Genomic DNA, 20863 nt, shown 5'->3' on the forward strand with positions numbered 1-20863 from the left:
AGAGAAGAGAGTCTGGCAGCAGAGGGACTTTGAGTAAATACATTTTATTCAGAAGAAGATAATAAAATAGCGTGCACTTTATTTAAAACCAACCAAGCGCGATAAAAATATATATCACTGCAGCCATGATTCCACACCAAACCTTATCAGTAAGAACGGGCATTTAGTCTTCACATCTTGTGCTGGACCTGGCACAGGGCACCTCCCTCCACAAGGGCCCTAAAGGCCAAGGCCAAGAGTGAGCAAGTGCCCTGGTGGAAAGGGTTAGTGGCAGACTCGCCCTGGGCTCTGTAGAAGAGATCAGGGCAAGGTCATGCTCTTCCCAGCTGCTGGGACACAACACTGATCAACAGTTGCTTGGGGATGGCAGAGAGTGGACAGGAGGAGAAATGCAAGACATTGGGTCCTCCTGCCCTTCTCAAAATCCCTGAAATCCCCAAAGGGCGTTTGACAGTCCCTGCAGGGCCCCAGCTGCAGGAGAGTTAGCCTTTGCTTTGGCTGCAGGAGAGCTGAAATTCTGCGAGGGACTCCTCTCTTTGAACACAAAGTAGCCATAGCACACTTTCCTACATGGCAAAGGGCAATGGGCGGGTGCTGTTGACTCCTATTAAGGCACTTGTAACAGAACCCAGATGCGCAGGCCCCCAGGGACCCTGGTTTCCCTTATCCTCAGAGCTAGCATCTCCTGCCCCTTCCCACTGCTGTGCAATGAGGAATACGGTGAGGGTCTCGAGGGACTTGGGATGTGGAGTGATGGGAGTCTGAGTAGGAAGAAGAGAGCTGGAGTGTAGTCAAACAGGAGCTTCAGCCTGGGATGGCCTTTTGTAAGGAAGCCAGGCAACAGCGGGTTAATCATCACGGAGATCGGTGGCAGTGGTGCTGGCTGGGTGCAGAAGCTGGAGCTGAGGCCCTTCCAGCCTGTCCTGGGGGAGGCAGGCTGGGAGCAGAGCAAGGGCAAGGAGCCATCCCTTGACTGAGCACCTGCAGAGGGCAGGTTCTCTTCTCTCCACTAGGGGCTAGTGCAGAGGTCAAGGGGTCAAGGGTTCAGACACAAGGCAAGGAAAGGGCAGGGGACTGCAAGGAGGGCCATGAGACCCAGAAGCAGCTCAGCTCTTTGGTATGGTGAGGGTGTCACTGTGGGACAGCCCTGTCATTCCTCCTCCATACTCCGGGGTGCCTTGGCTGCTCGCCTCTGCCTCCCACGCAGCTCGTCTATCTGGCGTTCCAGCCCTCTCACCTTAGCCTCCAGGTGGGCCCCTGAGCCCCTGGAGCCAGTGAGCCGGCTCAGCAAGGCAAAGAGAGTCAGCAAGGCCAGGAGCATCAGGGCCCGGGTGGAGGGGTCAGGTACAGACCTCACCAGGCCCACAAAGCCAGCCACAAAGAGGACAAGCTTCAGACCCCCCATGATCCGCCCTAGTAAGGCCAAGACCAAGCCTAGGAGTAGGGACACCAGCCAGTAGATGACCAGTGCTGCTGCCCCCCACAGTAGAAGAGTCTGGACTTGGCTGGGGCTGAGCTTCAAGCCCTGGGTGAGATATTCACCTGAAAAGGAAAAGGACAGAGTCAGCAATCTCGACATGTGGTGAGGGTAAAGGGGGTCAAGGGCCAGCGAAGCAGGAGGGAGAGAGAGCCTTGCAGAGGCACCGCCACTCCTGCAGGCTTGGGAGACAGGTATGAATCCCAGTTTCCTGGCCACGGGACTCCTGGAAGACTACTTCTCTTGTGGACATTGAATTTTATTTATTATATGGGGACAGTCAGTCTACTTCCCAGGGCTGTGGTTAACCAAAGAGGAAATACTACACCTTTGCACAATGTCAACACAAGTAACCCCCCGGGACAGAGGTGAGAATCTCCAGCCTCCCCTTCTACTTCACTTCCGGGGATATCTGCAAACAGCTGGGGAATGTCTAGTCCCACACAGATAAACTCCCTCCGACAACAAGGTCAGATGCAGCCCTGGCTATCTAATTCTCTGCTACTCACCATCCAGCCCCAGGGCACTCAGCAACTGGGCAGCGATCCCAGACAGGGCAAAGCAGGCCACAGAGATGGCTGATGAGATGGCCCACATCACCTGGACCAGGGTCTGTAAAAGAGACAAATTCATCATGAATGAGGCTCTTCTCCTGTCTGGTCCTCGCAGCCCAGATACTACCTGTAGGGAAATCTCTGACCTGTCTCTTCCCCAGTGGAGATGCGTTTGGGTCAAAAGTTCATGGACTCTAAGTCCAGTGTGGGGGCTCTTCTGCCATGTCTCCTTCCTGACCCAGAATCCAGAACGTCTGGTCAGCTGAGATGTTTTGGAGGTGGCAGGAGGTGCGGCTGTGTGTGAATAGGGGCGGATTATCATTACCCACGGTAGCCACACTATGAAACTGGAGGCCTCCGAGCCTCCTAGGGAATCAGGAAGGCGTGTGAGAGAATGTCCATGCAGGGCTGGGCCTTGTGAGAGAGGAGGAGCCAATCAACTACACTATGTTATGGATTTTTATGTGTGTCTGCATGTGTGTACTACGTTATGGATTTGTATGCATGTCTGCATGTGTGCACTACGTTATGGATTTGTATGTGTGTCTGCATGTGTGCACTACGTTATGGATTTGTATGCATGTCTGCACGTGTACACTACGTTATGGATTTACATGTGTGTCTGCATGGGTGCACCACGTTATGGATTTGCATGCGTGTCTACATGTGTGCACTACATTATGGATTTGTATGCATGTCTGCATGTGTGCACTACATTAAGGATTTGCATGCATGTCTACATGTGTGCCAACACAGGCCCACATGAGACTAGAAGCTAACATCATAATGCCTTCCTCAAGTCTCCATGTAACTTTTTAAAAAAGATTTCATTTTTATTTATGTATCCATGTGTGTTTATATACACGAATGAATATGTGTGGGGGAGTGAGGGGGTGATCAAAGAAGCCAGAAGAGGGTGTTGGATTCCCTGGGGCTGGAGTTACAATCAGTTGTGAACCACCTGTGGGTAGTGAAACCAAACTGTGGTCCTCTGCAAGAGTAGCAAGTGTCCTTAATTCTGAGCTGCCTCTCCAGCCTCTCTATTTTTTGAGACAGGGTTCTTACTGAACCTGGAGCTCTAGTTCCTGCTAGACTGGCTGGCCAGCAAGCTCCTGGTATCTACCTGTCTCTGCGCACCTCACTTTCCACTGCTGAAGGTTACAAACATGCACACCATGCCCAGTTTTTACATATGTTCCGGAGACTGGAACTCATGCCTGTATACTTGCATAGTAAGCACTTGACCCACTGAGCATTTTTCCGGTGCCTATTGTGGATTTTATAAACCACTGGCTGGGCACTTTGGTATCAACTCTCAGAAGGGACACCACACTAGAAATGGCACTGGCTGGAAAAACTGACCCTGTCACAGGCCCTCATGAGCCCTACCTCACCTTCATAGGTGAAGACTTGGACTCTCTGTGCACCGCCAGCTAGGTCTGGCTCAGATCAAAGACTCTGTGGATACCCACAAGAGTTTGGAAGAGTTGGCCGTTTTATAGCCTTTCTGACCAAATGGACAGAAGCTGGAGGAAGATGGGGTGGGACTAAAAGGCCGGAAGGTAAGAACCAGGCAATCAGCCAGCTAGAGGCAGGATTGCTGCGCTGTATTTGTAGAAGGTGGGGCTCTCCACAGTGGGGACTAGGACAGAGAGGTTGTGGGGGAAAGGGAGGTGGCGTTCATATGTCTCTCCTTTTGTTTAAGCACACAGTCACGACAGGCACCTTCCTTACCTCTGAAATCACATGCATGGTCTCCGGCCCCAGCCAGGAATCCAGTGTCTCCTTCAGAGATCGGCCAATCTGGGTCAAAAGATCAGCTGAGGCCTGCCTCTTCTCTTGGCCAGGTGAGACAAAGTCTCCATAGGACTGGGACAATGATGAGTGGACGAGGAGAAGGGCCACGAGGACCATTAGGACGGCTTTGAACAGACGCCGGCTCCAGGATGGACTGCTGTCTGAGCCTACCATGTTTGCGTCTGTCGAGAGAGGGCCACAGGGTAAGCAGTGAACCAGACCTGATGGATAATTTTACTTTCCCAGCTGTCTGTCCTTCCCTTCTCCACCCTTGATCCATAGCAAGCATCCCAGTTAAACGGAAAAGAGCTGTGTGCCGAAAAAGGATGAACCAGGACTTGCAATCTAAGCTGGGCACAGTCATCTGATTCACAACTTCCTCTTTTGTATTCTCCACCAGATCAACTCACTAGAATTACTGTTCCATGCCTTAAAGTGGCCAAGACCTCACTGCAGTCTATCCCTCCAGTTCCAAAGTCTGAAGGTGTGTCTCTACATAGGTCTTAGGCACCATGGTCATGAGGGAATTGTAAGTCTCTAAAGGCTTCATCCCAAAAGCTTATAACGTACTAAAGCCAAAGCTGATAGAAAAAAGTAACTTAAAAATAGCTCGTAAGTAGGATTACCACCGTACACCAATGTGAAATAAAGCACTCGGTTAACAGCGTAGGAGGAGGACTGCATTTGCAGCAGTATCTCTGCAGGGCCATTACACAAGGTGGTTTTTCTCCCCGTCCCTGTGGGCATAGATGTGAGCACTTGTGCAAGGTCACTGGGTTTAGAAGGATTTCAACCCAAGCCTCGGATTCCATGGGGGTCAAAGTATTCAGCAGATCTCAGCCTGGGCTCCTCAGTGGCACTGCCTGAGAGTGGTACAAAGTGTCAATGTCTGTATCCAAGCACACTGGTACTGATGGCATTGACATGACGCCCTCAATGATTCAACTATCCAAAGGAGAGAACCGTTCTAAGCACAGGGAAAGCCAAACTCTGCTCCTCCTATACTGTCACTCAACAGTCACTGCAAGATTTCTGTGACTAGGTGTGCGGTTTTGTTTTGTTTTTATTTATTTTATTTTTCTGACCTCAGCAAGCATGTAATTCCACTTGGTTTTGACACTGCTTACCCGGAGGCAGAGTCTCATCCCTTTGTGTATTTGGGAGTGGGAAGTTGAGGTCATTCCGTGTCAACGGTTATGATATAGCACACACACACAAGAGATACACAGACACACACACACCAGTAGTTTGGTTTTTCAGCTATCTTTCCTTACTTAGAGTTCATATATCTCATCTAACTTAATACTTGTTTGGAAAGAACAAAAAAGATACCTTTTGTCAAAATAAATGGCCTTTTAGCCAGCTTCCTGCAACATCTTCAGAGGATGAAGGGTGAAAGACAGCCCTTTCCAACATACAGTTTACATTAATAAGGCCATTTTTAGAGATCTTCCCAGATAACCTCAGGATCAGAGGGGTCGTTGCCAGGGGAACCACCCACGCCTTTGGAAGGATGAGACTTTCATCCTCAACCTCTGAGGAAGAAAGGCGGCTAATGATGGAGTTGGTTCCCGTGACCAATGGTTTGGCTGAACGCGTCCACACAGAGTGACCATTGTTTAGTGGGTTATCCTTTCCAAGGTTATTTCCTGTTCTTATGCCCACTGACACCTTATTAACAACTGAAGAGAGGCTGCGCCCTAATGATTAAGATGTTAACTGTTGCTGAGGGCAGGGAGCGCAGTGACAGATGGCTTGCCTAGCATGTGCACAGCCTTGACCCCTAAAACAGTAGCTAGGTAACTGCTAAGTACTCTTTATATTTACAGAACCCATAACTTCTGGTAATGTTTGGATTACATCAAGGTGTGTACTGTCCTTCCTTGTTCTTTAATTCCACGCTCCAACTAATACAAAACATGTGAATAAATGGATATGAAGTCCAACTTTCCTACAAGTAATGTCTATCTAAGAATTACAGGACCTGGCCCCAGGAGCTTGCAGCCAAGGTCTCTCTCATGATGTTCTGGCCAGAAGGAAGAAAAAGAGGGAGCTGCATGCCCTGGATGAGAAGACATGAGAGACTCAGCATGTAGCACCCACACCGTATTTCACTCTTTACAAAACCCTTTTACTTATCTGCACTCCATAAGATGGAGATTTGAGGCCTACAGTGCCCTGTTTTCTCAGAGGCGGGCCCTAAGTGAATCTGATTCCCTTCCCACCAATTCTCTCCTGAGAATTTGCTTTTGACCAATGAGCAGCAAGGGACCCCTGTCCACAACCTCAGATGCCATCACCAAGTCCTAGCTTATTTTATCTGCTCTCTGTCTAGCTGTAAGTCAAGGTTCCTGCAACCCCGTTATCAGGTTCCATCAATTGGCTAAGGAGAGTCAAGAGTTCAGGAAAATGTGGAAATTTAACTATATAAAGGTGTGTTACATTTGTTTATGCCACGGACTATTTAACTGTGCAAAGGTGTGTTACATTTGTTTATGCTGTGGACTATTTAACTGTGCAAAGGTGTGTTACATTTGTTTATGCTGCATTTGTTTAATTATATAAGGATGTTTTGCTATTGCATGTTGCCTGCCTAAGGCTCTTAATTGTTCTATTAAAAATTGTTCTATTAAATAGCTAGGCAGAGAAAGGATAGGCGGAGCTGGCGGGCAGAGAGAATAAGTAGGAGGAGAAATCTAGGCTCAGGAGAGAAGAAAGGAGAAGAGAACAAGAGAGAAAGAGAGGGACCCACCGGGGCCAGAAGTTAGGCAGCTGCCAGACAGAGATGGAGTAGTGAAAGTAAGATATGAAAAAAAAAGGTAAAAAAAGTCCTGAGGCAAAATATAGATGGAGAAACAGGATAATTTAAGTTATAAGAGCTAGTGGGACAAGCACAAAATAAGGCTGAGCATTCATAACTAATAAGTCTCTGTGTCATGATTTGGAAGCTGGTTGGTGGTCACCCCCTACGCCCCAATAAAACACTGGTACAGGGAAGCAGTTAGGTTCACTGGCTGGATAATCACAGATATCTATAAAGAACAGTGACATACACCAGCTGTAAGGGTGGCAGCACATGGTATGGGGGAAGGAGTGCAGAGATTCCGTGTCCTCTCTGGGCATTCCACCATCAGAAAGCCTCTGTACGTTTAGTGATCAGGAAGCTCGCCAAGCCCTGTCTTTTCTGGATTTCTCTAAATGTTTCATTACATACGTGTAATAAACCAAATCTCTGGGCATTGGAATCAACGCCATCATTAGCCACTCTTCCTTCTCAGAGGTACCAACTCTTTAAGACATGGCTGGTCCCCTTGGCAATTCCCCACTCCAATCCTGTGGTGATCTAGAGAGCTTTCTGAAAATGGTGTTAGTCACATAAACGGTATATTTGAAAGGGCTGTTTTCAACCTTTCTCCTCTGAAGATATTGCAGAAAGCCAAGACAAAAGGCTAATGATTTTGATAAAAGGTATCTTCCCATGTATGAAATTACAAGGGATATGTGAGCCCTAAACCAGAAAGGGTAGATGAAAAAGAAACTGGAGGGGTGTCTGTGTGTGTGTGCGTGCGCGCGCGCACGCGCGTGCGCACGTGTGCGTGCGCTCGTACAAGTGCAAATTGCTGGGGGCATATTTCTGTGTGTGTCTCTGTATGTAAACTGATGGTGTGTGTGTGTTAAGTCACACCACTGACACAATGACTTCAACTTCCTAAAGCCAAAATAAGCAAAGGGTTAAGGAACAGCCCTTAAGGGGAGATTACTGTGAATGAAAAGCCGACACTGAACTGGTTTTGTGTGCACTAATCTTAACCTCACAGATACTTCTCCAGGTAGGCATTGTTATCCCCTGATGATGAAATCCAGGAAGAATAGGCAGTATGTGGGAAAACCCAGCTGTGAATTCAGGTGCCTCTAAAGAGCTCTCCTTCTTTGTCCACAACCACTCTGGTGTGCCGTGTTCAATTTAGAAGTTACTGATAAGGTCACATAATAGATTATCCGTAAGCCAAAACACACTTGGCATCTACCAACCATCTCAGGGAATTACTGTGAAAATGTACCCAGGCACTTTGTACTCTGATCTCACCCATGATATGATGGCACGGATGAGTTACAATTCAGCAAGTACCAACTTATTGGAGCAGGTGAGGAGTAGGCAGGAAGAACGTTTGCAGGCCCACCTTTTTGGCAACTCTGCTGGAGCAATGTCAAAAGGCTCTAGCAAATCCTGTTCTTTCTCAGGCTCAACAAGTCACCGGCAGCTCCAGACTTTCTGTGATTCAGGCTTAGAGGCAAGCCTCTAAGGTGGAGGAAAGGCCAGGTTTTGAAGTGTTTGTGGTTGCCAGGGTACTGGGGGAGTTGGCCGCAAATCTAGACCCATCTGGATAGCAGAGAGGGAAAAGAAGATGTTCCCATTTGGGCAGAAAAGGCTCTAGAAAAAGACTTCTAAAAATACTACATGTGGGGTAACTTTTGGCCCAGAAACAGCTGCCCGCCACCCCTCCCAAGGCCTGTAAGGTCAAGTGGTGCTGCAAAACACAGAGTTCAAGGGGACGAACCTTAGGCTGGGAAAGCATTCTACCTTCTGGCACAAACCAAGAGCCAGATGGCTCCCACCTGTCATTGGTGGGAGATGTGGGAAACGTAGGCTAGTTTCTGAGCTATCTGGGTCACATTGGGCCTTAAAGAGCAGGGTTGCTATCTTGGGTTGGATCCTATAGCCAAGGACCTCCAACAGGAGGGATCAGGTGTCACCTCTTCCCTACTAGAAGAAGGTCAGGCTGATGTGAGCTGCAACTCCCACGGCAGCCTGCTGGGTTTTCTGTGCCAGCTTTCTTTACCAGTTCCTAAGCCCAGGCAATAGGAATCTGACCACCACCGTCATGCTTCCTCATGCCTCTTAAGAATTTCACAGTTTTTTGCTAGGTAGTTGGTGGTACATGCCTTTAATCCCAACACTCAGGAGGCAACGGCAGGGGGAGCTCTGAAAATTTGAAGTCATCCTGGCCTATAAAGTGAGTTCCAGGATAGAGAAACCCCGTCTCAAAAAAGAAGTTTACAGTTTTGTTGTTGTTTAAGCCAGGGGTCTGATGTAGCCCAGGCTGACCTGAACTTCTTATGCAGCTGAGGATGACTTTGAACTCCTCCTGCTTCCTCCTCTCAAGTACTGAGTTTACAAGCGTGTGCTTCCCATATGTCACACTGGGGACTGAACCCAGGACTTTGTGAATAAAGGCAAGCACTCTACCAACAGAGGTACATGCCAGCCTTCACCAAATTATTATTGGCTTTTTGAGACATGGTTTCTCTTTGTAGCCTTGGTTGTCCTGGAACTTTCTCTGTAGACCAGGCTGGCCTCAAACTCAAAGATCCACCTTCCTCGGCCTCCTGAGTGCTAGGATTAAAGACATGCACCACCATGGCCCAGTTCCTCATCAAATTATTAATCCACAAAGATGCTATAGTCATTAAGAGCCAAACAGTCTTGGCCTCTAAAAGATGGAAGCATGTCTGAAACCTTTTTGCTTACTCAGACAAACAGGCGGTACTCAATAAGTAATAAGTATATGCTATCAATGTTTTGTTTGTATAGTGATTTATACGTACCAAGTGCTTACTATCTACCTCATTTAATTCTGACGGCTGTGTGTGTGTGTGTGTGTGTAGCTGCAAATCAAACTCAGAGCTATCAGACAGGCAAGCACCCTACCACTACAAAACAAAAGACCAGCATGTGTGTACAAGTATGCATGTGTGGAAGCGAGACCAACTCAAGCACGTTGGTTCTCTCCTACCACGTGGGTCCCAGGGATCAAGGTCATCATCATCAGGCTTAGTGGCAGGTGCCTTTTCCCCGTGGAGCATCTCACCATGATCCCCAAGCCCAGAAGCTCAGGCTTGCCCTTTCAATTGTCCACACCTCAATACTGCCTTGGTAATGCCTGCTCTCTGCCCACGGAAACATACAGTTTCACCGACCACCATCAAGCTCAAAGCAGAAGACCCCCAAATCTCCCAAGAGGAGGAGCCCTCACACTAAAAGATGGCCCACCTGCTGAGTTTACAGTTTATGAACCTAGGAGGTAAGATAGGGGACAGCCTCGGATAGCGCTGCTGAGACTGGCCACACCTGTTCAGACAGCTGCGGATCGGCTCGGGCAGGAGCAGTCTCAGCTAGGCGAAACTGCTTTACTTACTATGGTGGTAAGAAGTCGCTCTAAGTTCAGCTGTGGTTTGTTCAGCCAGGGTAGGGTGGAGCTGTCCACGCGGCCCCCTTCAGGCTCCTTCTTCTTCTTTTTCACTTCTCACTATAAATCACTACAAGGGCAGGAACTGACTTGGTGCCCTCTGCTGGTTCCAACAGTCTCTTCACTACTCAAACGCCCGTCCTGTGAATCAGCGGTCCTCAGCTCGGGACTGCCCATCTGGACTGCCGGCACAGCCTGTTAAACAAGGATGTCTGCCCCACCCGGGCAACCCACTCAGACTCTCCCAGGGAGGGGTTCAGAGCCTTTTTTTGTTTGTTTGTTTGTTTTTAAAGTGCCCCAGGATTCCTGTGGCAGAATCAGACAGCAGTTGCAAAGGTCAGCAGCCCAGAGAAGAAAAGTGCACTGTCCTAAGGGGCTCTGTACAAAGGACATAGGCTAAATTCTATCACAAACTGTTACCGCCATTACACCTGTTACTTAACCTATCTGACTTTCAATCTCCTCCAGTGTCAATCCTGTTGAAAGTGGGTTAAGAGTGGCTTTGAGAAATTAAACCGTTTGTGCAAGCACCATGTTCACGGTTTGTTCCACAGCCTCCCAGCAACTCAGTCTAACTCGACACTAACTTTCTTGGGATCACCAGCACCTCGTATAGAATGATTAATAAATGCTTGCTAAAAGAATATCAGAAACCCGCCAAGAAGCCACAAGTGTAAGACATAAAGACTTGAAGAGGTGTGTGTGTGGGGGGGGGGGGGGGAGGTTATTTGAACAGTGAATCCAAATATACAACAGCCACATGAGAAGCATTGCTGAGGTGCAAGTTCCTAAACGAGACGAAGTCACCACTAAGGAGAATGAAGTCAGCGTTCTGGCAGGTTGGAGGCAGCCCTAGCTAAACCCCTGACAGCTGCTACCCAGCAACTGTATGGGGGGCAGGGTGCCTGCAAAAGGGAGCGCCGCTCCCTTCCCAAGGCCGGACTCCCGACGACAGGGTGTCAGTGGCATGTGCTATTTCGAACAGCACATGCCCTGCCAAGCGCTTCATAGTGGCGTCGCAAGGCCTGTGAGGTCGGGGTACCCAGAGGGGGGGCTCCAACTGGGATGGCAGGAGGCGGGTCCATGGGGTTAGGGGAGGTATACGGCTCAGCACTGGCCTCATCCCCAAGTCTAGTAGCTGCTCCCTCTACCGGACCTCAGTGCTCGAACCCACTTTTCCAAACACTCTCCTCCTGGGTTAATTAGTAACAACGCCCCCGGTTGCATAGCAACGAGGATCCGGGTCCCAGGCTTGCTAAATCCCACGCTCCACGTTCGACCCCTCCCGACTTGGGCTCACAGGCCTCTCGGCTCCGCCTTATTGCCGCCTGCAAATCTTTCCCTTAAGCTGCGTCCACAGCCCGGATCTCGGCCCGCACTCACCCTGCTCCGGCCACCGCTATCCTTCACGTGCTACTTCGCTAAAAAACGCGCCAGCAAACCCGCGCCTCAACTCCCGGGGTGTTGGTTTAGAGTCTGCGCATGCGCGGGCGATTGAGCTGGGCGACTGGAGGGCCTCTTAGCTGCCCGAGCGGACACCGTGGGCGCATGCGCTTTGCTCACTCCATTATGGTTTGTGTGTGTGTGTTTCCCTCCCAAGCTTTTCCTAGAGAAGAATGGCGTCGGAAATTGGAGCTGGAACGGAAGCGAAGCCTTTGGCAGGAAAGGGAAAAAAATGACTCTGTCGAGGCTGTGGCGTGGGTAGAGTCGGTGTTTGGTGCAGGTTTCAGTCCTGATCCGAGTCTGCCACGCATTTAGTGCTGCATAATTTCCCGAGCCATGCCTGCTTCTCCTGCGGGAAGTGTAATTCTTAGGCGGGGTTCTGGAGAGCACCCGGAGGCTTGAGAAACCTTTCTCGCTAAAAAGTCACAAAAGAATGAAAAGGCAAAGGTCTTAGTGGACGCATTAGTGGTGCACTGTCCTGGGGAAACTCACATTCTCTCTACAGGTGGATGTGAAACCTCACCCCTACTATGCAGGTGACCCCCAAAGCTTTGCTTAGAATTGTAGACAAAGGAAGCCTCCCCGATTCCCCTCCCTTTTAGAATCACTGAGGTAACTGTGAATGGGGTAGACGCAGAGATTTAAAATTTTAACTTACATATATTTATTCATTTTTGTGTGTGTATGTTTGGGTGTGCACACCATCGGACAGCTATGGAGCTCCAAGGACAACTTGCCGGAGTCAGTTCTCTCCTATGTGGGTTGCAGAGAATTCAGGTTGTCAGGGTGGGCAACAAGCACCGTTATTGCTGCGCCATCTCAGCTGCCCAATGTTGTTGCTGTTGTTTTTAATTCCCATCAATGGCTGCCGTAAGACAGCCCCCTTTTCATGTTAAAATTCCTTCCGAAACAAACAATGCCGCACCCCCTCCTTGTATCAGCCTTCCAGTTCTCCCTTCACCCCAAACCTGTCACTTCACTCAGTCGTTTCTCCTTCAGATGCTTCCCAGATTCCTCCATCTTCATCTGCACCTTTGGTCGCTTCCTGCCTCTCAGCTAGGAGTCTTCCTTCCAGAATCGGCGCTGGCGCTGGTAGAACCTTCATTCCGCGGCCTTCTAATAGTTGCAACTTAACATTTGCTTGTGAAATGTCTTCTTCCAGTTTCAGTTGGCCTCAGTGGAAAAGATTTCAGGGGTGGTGATGTGGTGGTGGTTTACCACCCTTGGTTTTAGGCTCAAGTACCTTTGGAAATGAACATAGGGCTAAACATTGAGGTAGGACAGAGAAATGGAACTGTCTGGGAACTCGGGAAGGGAAAGAGGCCCTCACTCTGGGGTCTGCTTAAAGCATCCCACCAGCTAAGAATCAAGATTCCAACACAGTTAACCACTACTTAGGGCCTTCTCTCTTCCTAGCTGTAAGCCTGTAAGTTTCTAGGAACTTCACTAGAAACCCCCATTTACAATAAGAAGGCCATGTCATAATCTTCCCCAACTCTGTGCAACCCTAGTAGATTATACTACTAACTTAGTCACTTCTGGAGTGATCTATAAAATCACTTACTGGAAAGAGAGAAAAGGATAAAAAAAAAAAAGTCTTAGCAACCCTTTAAGATTTGACTTGAGAACTACCAGAATGCTTTGTATGGGCTAACGCTATGACACTTAACTGTGATTCTCTTGAGAATCCTGTATACACATTTGGTTATGCCTTATTCTTTCTCTGGGTGTATCACTCTCTTAACTCTCATTCCATATATGTATGTATATGTGTAAATATATATATAAATCTTTAATGAACTTCAACTCTGCTTTATCCTAGTTAGCCTTCTTTTCTGTGTTGAAAAAGGGATGAAGTTTTACCTGTCAGAGTCCCTGAAAGATTAAAGGAAGTCTGCAAGTTTTGTGGGTGGCAGTGTGGAGCTGTTAGTCCCTGTTACCACTGACCCAAGAGAACAAGTTCATCTAATCCCCCCTGTCTCAGCTGGCAGTGTCCGAAACTGCTACCTTAGCTAATCTTCTGCTCTTAGTCCACACCCATGGCTACCGAATCTCCTGAGAAACAGATGCTTTGGGGATTTTCGCCTCCATTTTTCCTAAGCAGTAGCAGCAGCAGCTCTTGCATGAGAGGTGCAAGTTGGGGGAATAAGGCATAGAATTCCCTTTGCGGTGGCTCACATGTTATGCACATACCTTTTCCATCATGGCTTCTTTCGTTTATTCTAAAACCAAACATCCTTTTTGGAATTCAGGAAAATGACTCACCAAAGTATGGCACTTTGGCATATGGTCTAGTTTGTTTTCTATTGCTATGATAAACACCATGACCTAAAGCAACTTGAGAAGGGTTTATTGGCTTACATGCCCAGATCACACTTCATCACTGAGGTAAGTCAGGGCAGGAACTCAAAGCAGGAACCTGGAGACAGGAACAAATACAGAGGCCATAGACGAGTGCTGCTTACTGGCTTGCTCCCCTGGCTTGCTCAACCTGCTTTCTTACACAACCCAGAACTATCTATCCATGATACTGCCCACAGTGGGCTAGGCCCTTCTACCTCTATCATAGAGTAATAAAATGTCCCATAGACTTGCCTGCAGGACAATCCGATGGAGGCATTTTCTCAATTGAGGTCCACTCTTCCCAGATGACCCTGTCTTACACAAGATGACCAACACCAGCAACAACTAATGAACCTGTGTGGTACACTGAACTAAACAAATGGTTCAGCAGGGAAACACATCTGGTGTCCGAGCCTGATGATCCAAGTTCAATCCCCAGATCCCATATAAAGGGGCGTGCAGGGGGGGGGGGACCAACTCCACAGAGTTGTCCTCTGACTGCCACATGCTCACAGTGGTATGTACACACACACAAATCTTGCTGTCAGGCACGCTTGCTTGGCGTTACCATGCAGTTCTCTGTGTTGTGTTGTATGTTGTGGTACTCTTCAGGTGTGGAACCCTGTTCTTAGACTTCCTAGCCTTCAAAGACAGGAGCTAGATAAGCCTCTAATGTTTTATGACTAGTCTCTGGGATTCGGTTACAGCAACAGAAATCAGACTATGATACCTGGTGATTAATTATTGGTACCATGTGCCTTGTAGATAGTGTATTACTAATTGGTGATATCACGAGCAACATCAGAAGTGTGTCTGTACTAGGGAGCTTATAGCTGTGATATAAATGGTATCCAGAAATCAGGGGAAGGGGAGCCTCTTGAAGTCTTTTCAGTGTCGAAGGCCAGCTCCTCCAACAATGGGAAGGATTCAGGGTATAAAGGAAAGAAAAACTTTTGACTCTCTTAAGCCTTAATACTTAAGGCTATGAAATAAAATTCTTGTAGATAAATAAGAGTAAAACAATTTTTAATTAAATATATATGTGTCAGAGTCCCACAAAAATATATAATAGAGAAGGGACAGGTGAATGAGGATATGATACCACCCTGGGCTGCAGTAGGGAGAGGGCTCAGGGCCTCTAGGTATGAACTGGTGATAAGTACTGAGAAAGAAAGAGGAGAAATGAACTTGAGATAAATCATGGTGGAGAGGGGCCCTGGGGCTGTATCTCAAAGGCAGAGGGTAAATCACGTGCCTCTCTTACCAAGGTCATGGGGTTCAGTTCCTACACACACACAGTCTCTCAGATAATAAAAGTTGTCTCTGAGGATGCTTCAGAAGTGTGATTGTGGACTGAGGACATAGCTCAGCTAGAAAATGGCTTCCCTAGTGTGCACGAAACCCCAGGTACCACCTCAGCACTGAAGCAAGCCTGGCAGTAAACTCCTGCCATCTCAGTGCCCTGGAGGTGGAAGCAGAAAGAGTTCAAGGTCATCCTCAGCTAAACAGTAAGTTGGGGCTAGCCTGAGCTGTCTGAAACCCTATCTCAAAACAAAAACCAAGAAAGAAGCCAGGCAAGGGTGGCACACAGCTTTAATCTCAACACTTGGAAGGCTGAGGCAGGTGAATCTCTGAATTCAAGGCCAGTCTTATACCAGGACAGCCAGGGCTACATGGTGAAATCTGGTCTTGACAAACAAGAAAGGAAAGAAGGAAGGAAGGAAGGAAAAAAGGAAAGAAGGAAGGAAGGAAGGAAGGAAGGAAGGAAGGAAGGAAAGAAAGAAAGAAAAAAGGGAGAGAGTTAAATTGACACATCTTCTTTCCTGTGAGGGAACCTTCCCAGACTGATTGGATTCCCAGGCAAGGGGCTTATGACAACAGGATTCCTGTGTGTGTGTGTGTGTGTGTGTGTGTGTGTGTGTGTAGTAAGAAGGGTCACTTGTTGGTTCCCGGCTGCTCGGTTAGCTTAGACCTGAAATAATTACACAGAAACTATATTATTTAAATCACTGCTTGGCCTATTAGCTCTAACTTCTTATTGGCTAACTCATATATTAATTTAACCCATTTCTATCGCCATGTGGCAGTGGCTTATCGGCAAAGTTTCGGCATGTCTGATTCTGGCCACTGCTCCATAGCGCCCCCCCCTGCCCTTTTTTTCTCCCAGCATACAGTCTAACTTTCCCTGCCTAGTTCTGTTCTTTCCTGGCATAGGCTCAAAGCAGTTCTTTATTCATTAACCAGTAAAAACAACACATAGACAGAAGGACCTCCCACACTGTGTGTGTGTGAGACAATCTTTAGGCCAATATGAGTACTTCAGAGAAAGCACTTGGGGGTGGAAAAAGAGGACAAGAGACAGAAGGGCCTAGAGGTCAAGGGACTTTGCTTTCTGAGCCTGCTTCTGACCACTGAGCTCTGCCCACAGCTCTACAGAACAAGTTGTTTTAACAAAACCACTCCTTTAATAGCCCACTAACCTGTTAATCCTATAATCTACAAGAGCTCTCACTACCCAGTCATTTCCCAAAGGCCCCCTCTCTCAACACTGCTGTATAGGGGGCCAAGTTTCCAACATACCAGGCCTCTTTGCTTTTATTCCATTTGTTTGTGTGGCTTTTCCTGGGAAGATGGCCAAAGAATCAACTCCACCCAAGCCGAGCTTGATGAAGCAGTAAGTTTAAAGGTGTCACTTAAAGGCCCATGGGTGATGCAAAGTCACTGCATGACTAAAAAGCCCACCAGCATGAAGGAGAACTGGCAAAAGCTGCTTCTCTGGGGCCCCCTGGTCAACTTGCAGGCAGTTCCCCTAAGAGTCTTTCCTCTTTCCTCTCGCATTTGCTGCCTTTATAACTGTGAGGAGGAGCTTTGAGACTCTTGTAACATTCTGAATTTATTGAACCTGGTCACTGCTGCTAGCTCCTTGAATTTTAGGGCTGGCCCTCCTCCCTCTTGAGGAAATATTTCAATTCAGAGGAAATAGATAACACAATACTCTCCCGTTCCAAACTACATAGTATGTATCTTCCAGAGGAAACTCCTGAAAGTATGGTTATCAGCTCACAGTTCAAAATGCAATCAAATGCTACTTTGTTGCCAGACCAAGCTAGGCCTTGAGTTCAGCGGCCCCACCTAGACTGATTTATTTCCTACCATACATCTAAATACTTGAGATGCCAGGTCTGCCAGGCAGCCTGCCATTCAATAAACAATAGTGACAATGTCCCTGATAGGTGTCAGACACTGGGTGGCACTCTTGGACTCTTGAGAACCAGTAGAGAACAATGTAGTAGAGAACCCAGATACCAAAAGGACTTTCTAAATAAATAATTACAGGCCAGGGAGGGGGAGGAGCTGATAAAAGTTGGCCATGTAAACATTTTGAGCCACCAGATGCAGGTATGCTGGGAACATCGAAGCGCCAATGTGTCTGAGAAGACGAGGTGAGGCTGTGGAAGAGGTTGGCTCACCAGAAACCTGTGGTCTCAGGACTGACACCTGTCCCTCGTTTAGGTCTCAGCAAAAATGTCACACTGCCCTTTGGGTTGGTGAAGTGACTTACTAGGGAGAGGAATGTACTGCAGAGTCTGATGACCTGACTTTGATCCCAGGATCAACATGGTAAAATGGTAAAAGGAGTGAATCGGTTCTCCCAAGTTCTCCTTTGAGCTCCACATATGTGCTGTCACGCACACACACACACACACACACACACACACACTATAAAATAATTTAAAAAATATCTTAAGTGCTAAAGATAATCATCAATACCCTGCTGTGGAATAATCAATCCTTCTGTACACTGTGAAAATGTGTCGCTCTCTTTGTTAATAAAAAGCTGATTGACTGATAGCTAGGCAGGATTTTAGGGACAGAGAGAATGCCGGGGAAGAAGGGCAGAGTCTGAGGAGTCTTGAGTCAGATGCAGAAGTAACATGGGAAGTTGATAGATGATGTAAATGAGCCTCGGGGCAGCACATAGAGGAATAGAAACAGGTTAATTTAAGTTGTAAGAGCTGGCTGGGGACAAGCCTAAGCTACCGGCCAAGCATTTATAATTAATATTAAGTATCTGTGCATTTATTGGGGAGCCAGTGGTCCTGACAAAAACTCCTCCTACTCTTCTCCAGATGTATACCTTTTGCATACCCTGCCTAAAGTAGTTTCCCCCAATCTTCTTCTCAATCTACTCTGACTTATCTAGTATTTAGAGTACCCAACCCTTTTTGGAATTTTCTTTTTATTGTTTAAGTGCCCACCACCCCACAGACTGTAATCTACATAAGCATTTATTTTAATCTTGTTTCTGCCTCAGACCAATTAGATCATTTAAAGATTTACATTGGCTTTATTTTGTGATTCTGGACTTGGGGAACACTCCAGTCCATGAGCTAGGATGTGTTCTGATTTATTTATTTATTAATTATTATTATTGTTGTTATTATTATTATTGGTTTTTCAAGACAAGGTTTCTCTGTAGCTTTTTGGAGCCTGTCCTGGAATTAGCACTTGTAGACCAGGCTGGCCTCGAACTCACAGAGATCTGCCTGCCTCTGCCTCCCCAGTGCTGGGATTAAAGGCGTGCGCCACCACCGCGCGGCCAATGTGTTCTGATTTAATAAACTGAGTTGAACTTTTTCATCAGACCGTCAACTTCCCAATAACAACATAGACTTACTATTAATCATGATAGCTTAGGGCTTTCTTTCTTTCTTTCTTTCTTTCTTTCTTTCTTTCTTTCTTTCTTCTTTCTTTTTCTTTGAGACCCGGTTTCTCTGTAGTTTTGGAGCCTATCCTGGAACTAACTCTGTAGACCATGCTGCTTTCTCTTCATCTGGCTGGAGACCCCACCTTTACTTTTTCCAGTGTCCTCTGTGCCTGGAAACCCTGCCTAGCTATTGGATGTTCAGCTTTTTATTAAACCAATCGGAGTGACATATCTTCACAGTGTACAAAAGATTATTCCACAACAATAGACAAAAAAAGGACTCAAAGAAGCAGAAATAAAACAACAACAAGAAAATGGTTGAACATCTGCTTTCTTTGTAAGGTTAGGAAAGGAAGAGGGAATCACATAGAGGCAACTGACTAATAGATCAGATCATTCCAGGTTGCTTTTTTTTTTCTCAAGGCAGGGTTTCTCTGTGGCTTTGGATCCTGTCCTGGAACTAGCTCTTGTAGACCAGGCTGGCCTCAGACTCACAGAGATCCTCCTGCCTCTGCCTCCCAGGTGCTGGGATTAAAGGCGTGCGCCACCACCGCTGGGCTCCAGGTTGCTTTTTGTAAGAACTAAGGTGGGCAGAATGTAGTTATCATGTTAGTTGGAATTGGCCTGGCTAGGAAATTGGCCAATGCCTCTTTCTGTCCTGATTTCTTAGAAGGTCAGAAAGCTAGTTTTAATTTGGTAACGTGGAACTTCAATATGAGGGACTCCATTTTAGTTTTAATTTAATTTATTTACCTTTTTTTGAGACAAGGTCTCAATGTTCCATTTATTTTAGTGTGTCTGTCTGTCTGTCTGTCTGTCTGTTTGTCTGTCTGGAGGTTGGAGGATAATATGCAGGAGCCAGTTCTTTCCTTCTATCAGGTGAGTCTTGGAGATTGAACTCAGGTAACAGGTTCTTTGTCACAGAAAACAAAGGAACTTAGTAGGAGGCAGGGAACCATTACTATAACAAAATATCTGAGGCAGACTACTTTATAAAGAAAAGAGGGAGCCAGGCGGTGGTGGCACATGCCTTTAATCCCAACACTTGGGAGGCAGAGGCAGGTGGATCTCTGTGAGTTTGAGACCAGCCTGGTCTACAAGAGCTAGTTCCAGGACAGGCTCCAAAACCACAGAGAAACCCTGCCTCGGAAAAAAAAAAAAAGAGGGTTTTTCTTGGCTCAAAGTTATAGAGGCACAAAGTTCAGGCCTTGGCTGGGCTCTCTTCCTTGCTGGTGTCACGTTACTGTGGGAGTCTAGATGTAGATTTGTGTCTATCACTCTAACATTCCCTATAAAGTTGCCACCAGGATCCTTGCACAGACCTGCACACTAGAAACCTATTCTAATTCCAAAGGTCCCACCGATAAACACCATAGTCATTCTAACTTCCCATTCTTTTTATCTGCCTGTCCGTCCGTCCGTCCATCCATCCATCCATCCATCCATCCATCCATCCATCCATCCATCCATTTAGAGACATGTCTCTCTCTATATCTGTCTACATAGCCCTGACTGTCCTGAACTGGAACTCACTAGTAGACCAGGCTGGGCTTGAACTCACAGAGGTCCTCTGTGGCTGCCTGCTGTGATAAAAGGCGTGTACCAACACGCCCAGCAACTTTCTGTTCTTTTAATAGTCACATAAGACGCTGGGAATTAAATTCCTTCCAGAGTAGAAAACAGACTGTATTTAAAACGTAACAGGCAACGCAGCCAATAACTTGAACAAATTCACAGAGCAAGAGTAGAAACAGAACCTGGGCAGTGTTAGTTTCTTTACTAATTGTGCTAAATTTATTTACAGGGTCACCTGGCATTGTTTCTCAAAAGGCAGCCAAGGAACACAGGCCTCAGAATCATGCCAACAAGGTCTCTGAGGCAGACCCTAGAAATCCGCATTCTTTTTTTTTTTTTTTTTTTTTTTTTTTTTTTTGGTTTTTCTNTGGTTTTTCGAGACAGGGTTTCGCTGTGGTTTTGGAGCCTATCCTGGAACTAGCTCTTGTAGACCAGGCTGGTCTCGAACTCACAGGGATCTGCCTGCCTCTGCCTCCCGAGTGCTGGGATTAAAGGCGTGCGCCACCACCGCCCGGCAGAAATCCGCATTCTTACAAGCTCCTGAGGAAACTGTCCTGCACACGAACGTTTCAAAGACTACTGTGCCCTGGGTGACAGCAGCACGTCAAAAACCGCCTTGGCCAAATTCCTGGGTTTAAGGTTCCCGCAGCCTCATGGGAAATGTAGTTTCGGCTGGCCTTCCCGCCTCTGGCCTTTTGGAGAGCTCGCCGGAAGAAGC

At 47.2% G+C, this 20863-nt stretch overlaps 1 protein-coding gene across 2 annotated transcripts; it reads right to left on the reverse strand.

Moving 5' to 3' along the window:
• Positions 1-25: 25 nt before the first annotated feature.
• On the reverse strand, positions 26-11617 carry Tmem109 (transmembrane protein 109). 2 transcript variants are annotated; one of them, XM_050137908.1, is made up of 5 exons: positions 11460-11571; positions 10026-10288; positions 3766-4010; positions 1987-2089; positions 26-1542 (listed from the first exon to the last, which is right to left on the reverse strand). In XM_050137908.1, exons 3-5 carry the CDS (start codon positions 4000-4002, stop codon positions 1151-1153), a joined length of 732 nt encoding a protein of 243 aa, XP_049993865.1. In that variant the 5' UTR covers positions 4003-4010; positions 10026-10288; positions 11460-11571; the 3' UTR covers positions 26-1150. The 2 variants fall into 2 exon arrangements, with proteins under 2 accessions (XP_049993865.1, XP_049993864.1); XM_050137907.1 differs by lacking the exon at positions 10026-10288 and having other exon boundaries at positions 11460-11617.
• Positions 11618-20863: the final 9246 nt, after the last annotated feature.

The sequence above is a fragment of the Alexandromys fortis genome, unplaced genomic scaffold, assembly GCF_014885135.2.
Source record: "Alexandromys fortis isolate MF-2015 unplaced genomic scaffold, M_Fortis_MF-2015_v1.1 scaffold_3, whole genome shotgun sequence".
Taxonomy (NCBI): Eukaryota; Metazoa; Chordata; class Mammalia; order Rodentia; family Cricetidae; genus Alexandromys; species Alexandromys fortis.

Coding starts and splice junctions, on each gene's coding strand:
- Tmem109 (XM_050137907.1), bottom strand. CDS start 4,002: ATGGTAGGCTCAGACAGCAGTCCATCCTGGAGCCGGCGTCTGTTCAAA. Junction 2,090..3,765: donor CCATGCATGTGATTTCAGAG/GTAAGGAAGGTG, acceptor TCTCTTTTACAG/ACCCTGGTCCAGGTGATGTG. Junction 1,543..1,986: donor GAGTGCCCTGGGGCTGGATG/GTGAGTAGCAGA, acceptor TTTCCTTTTCAG/GTGAATATCTCACCCAGGGC.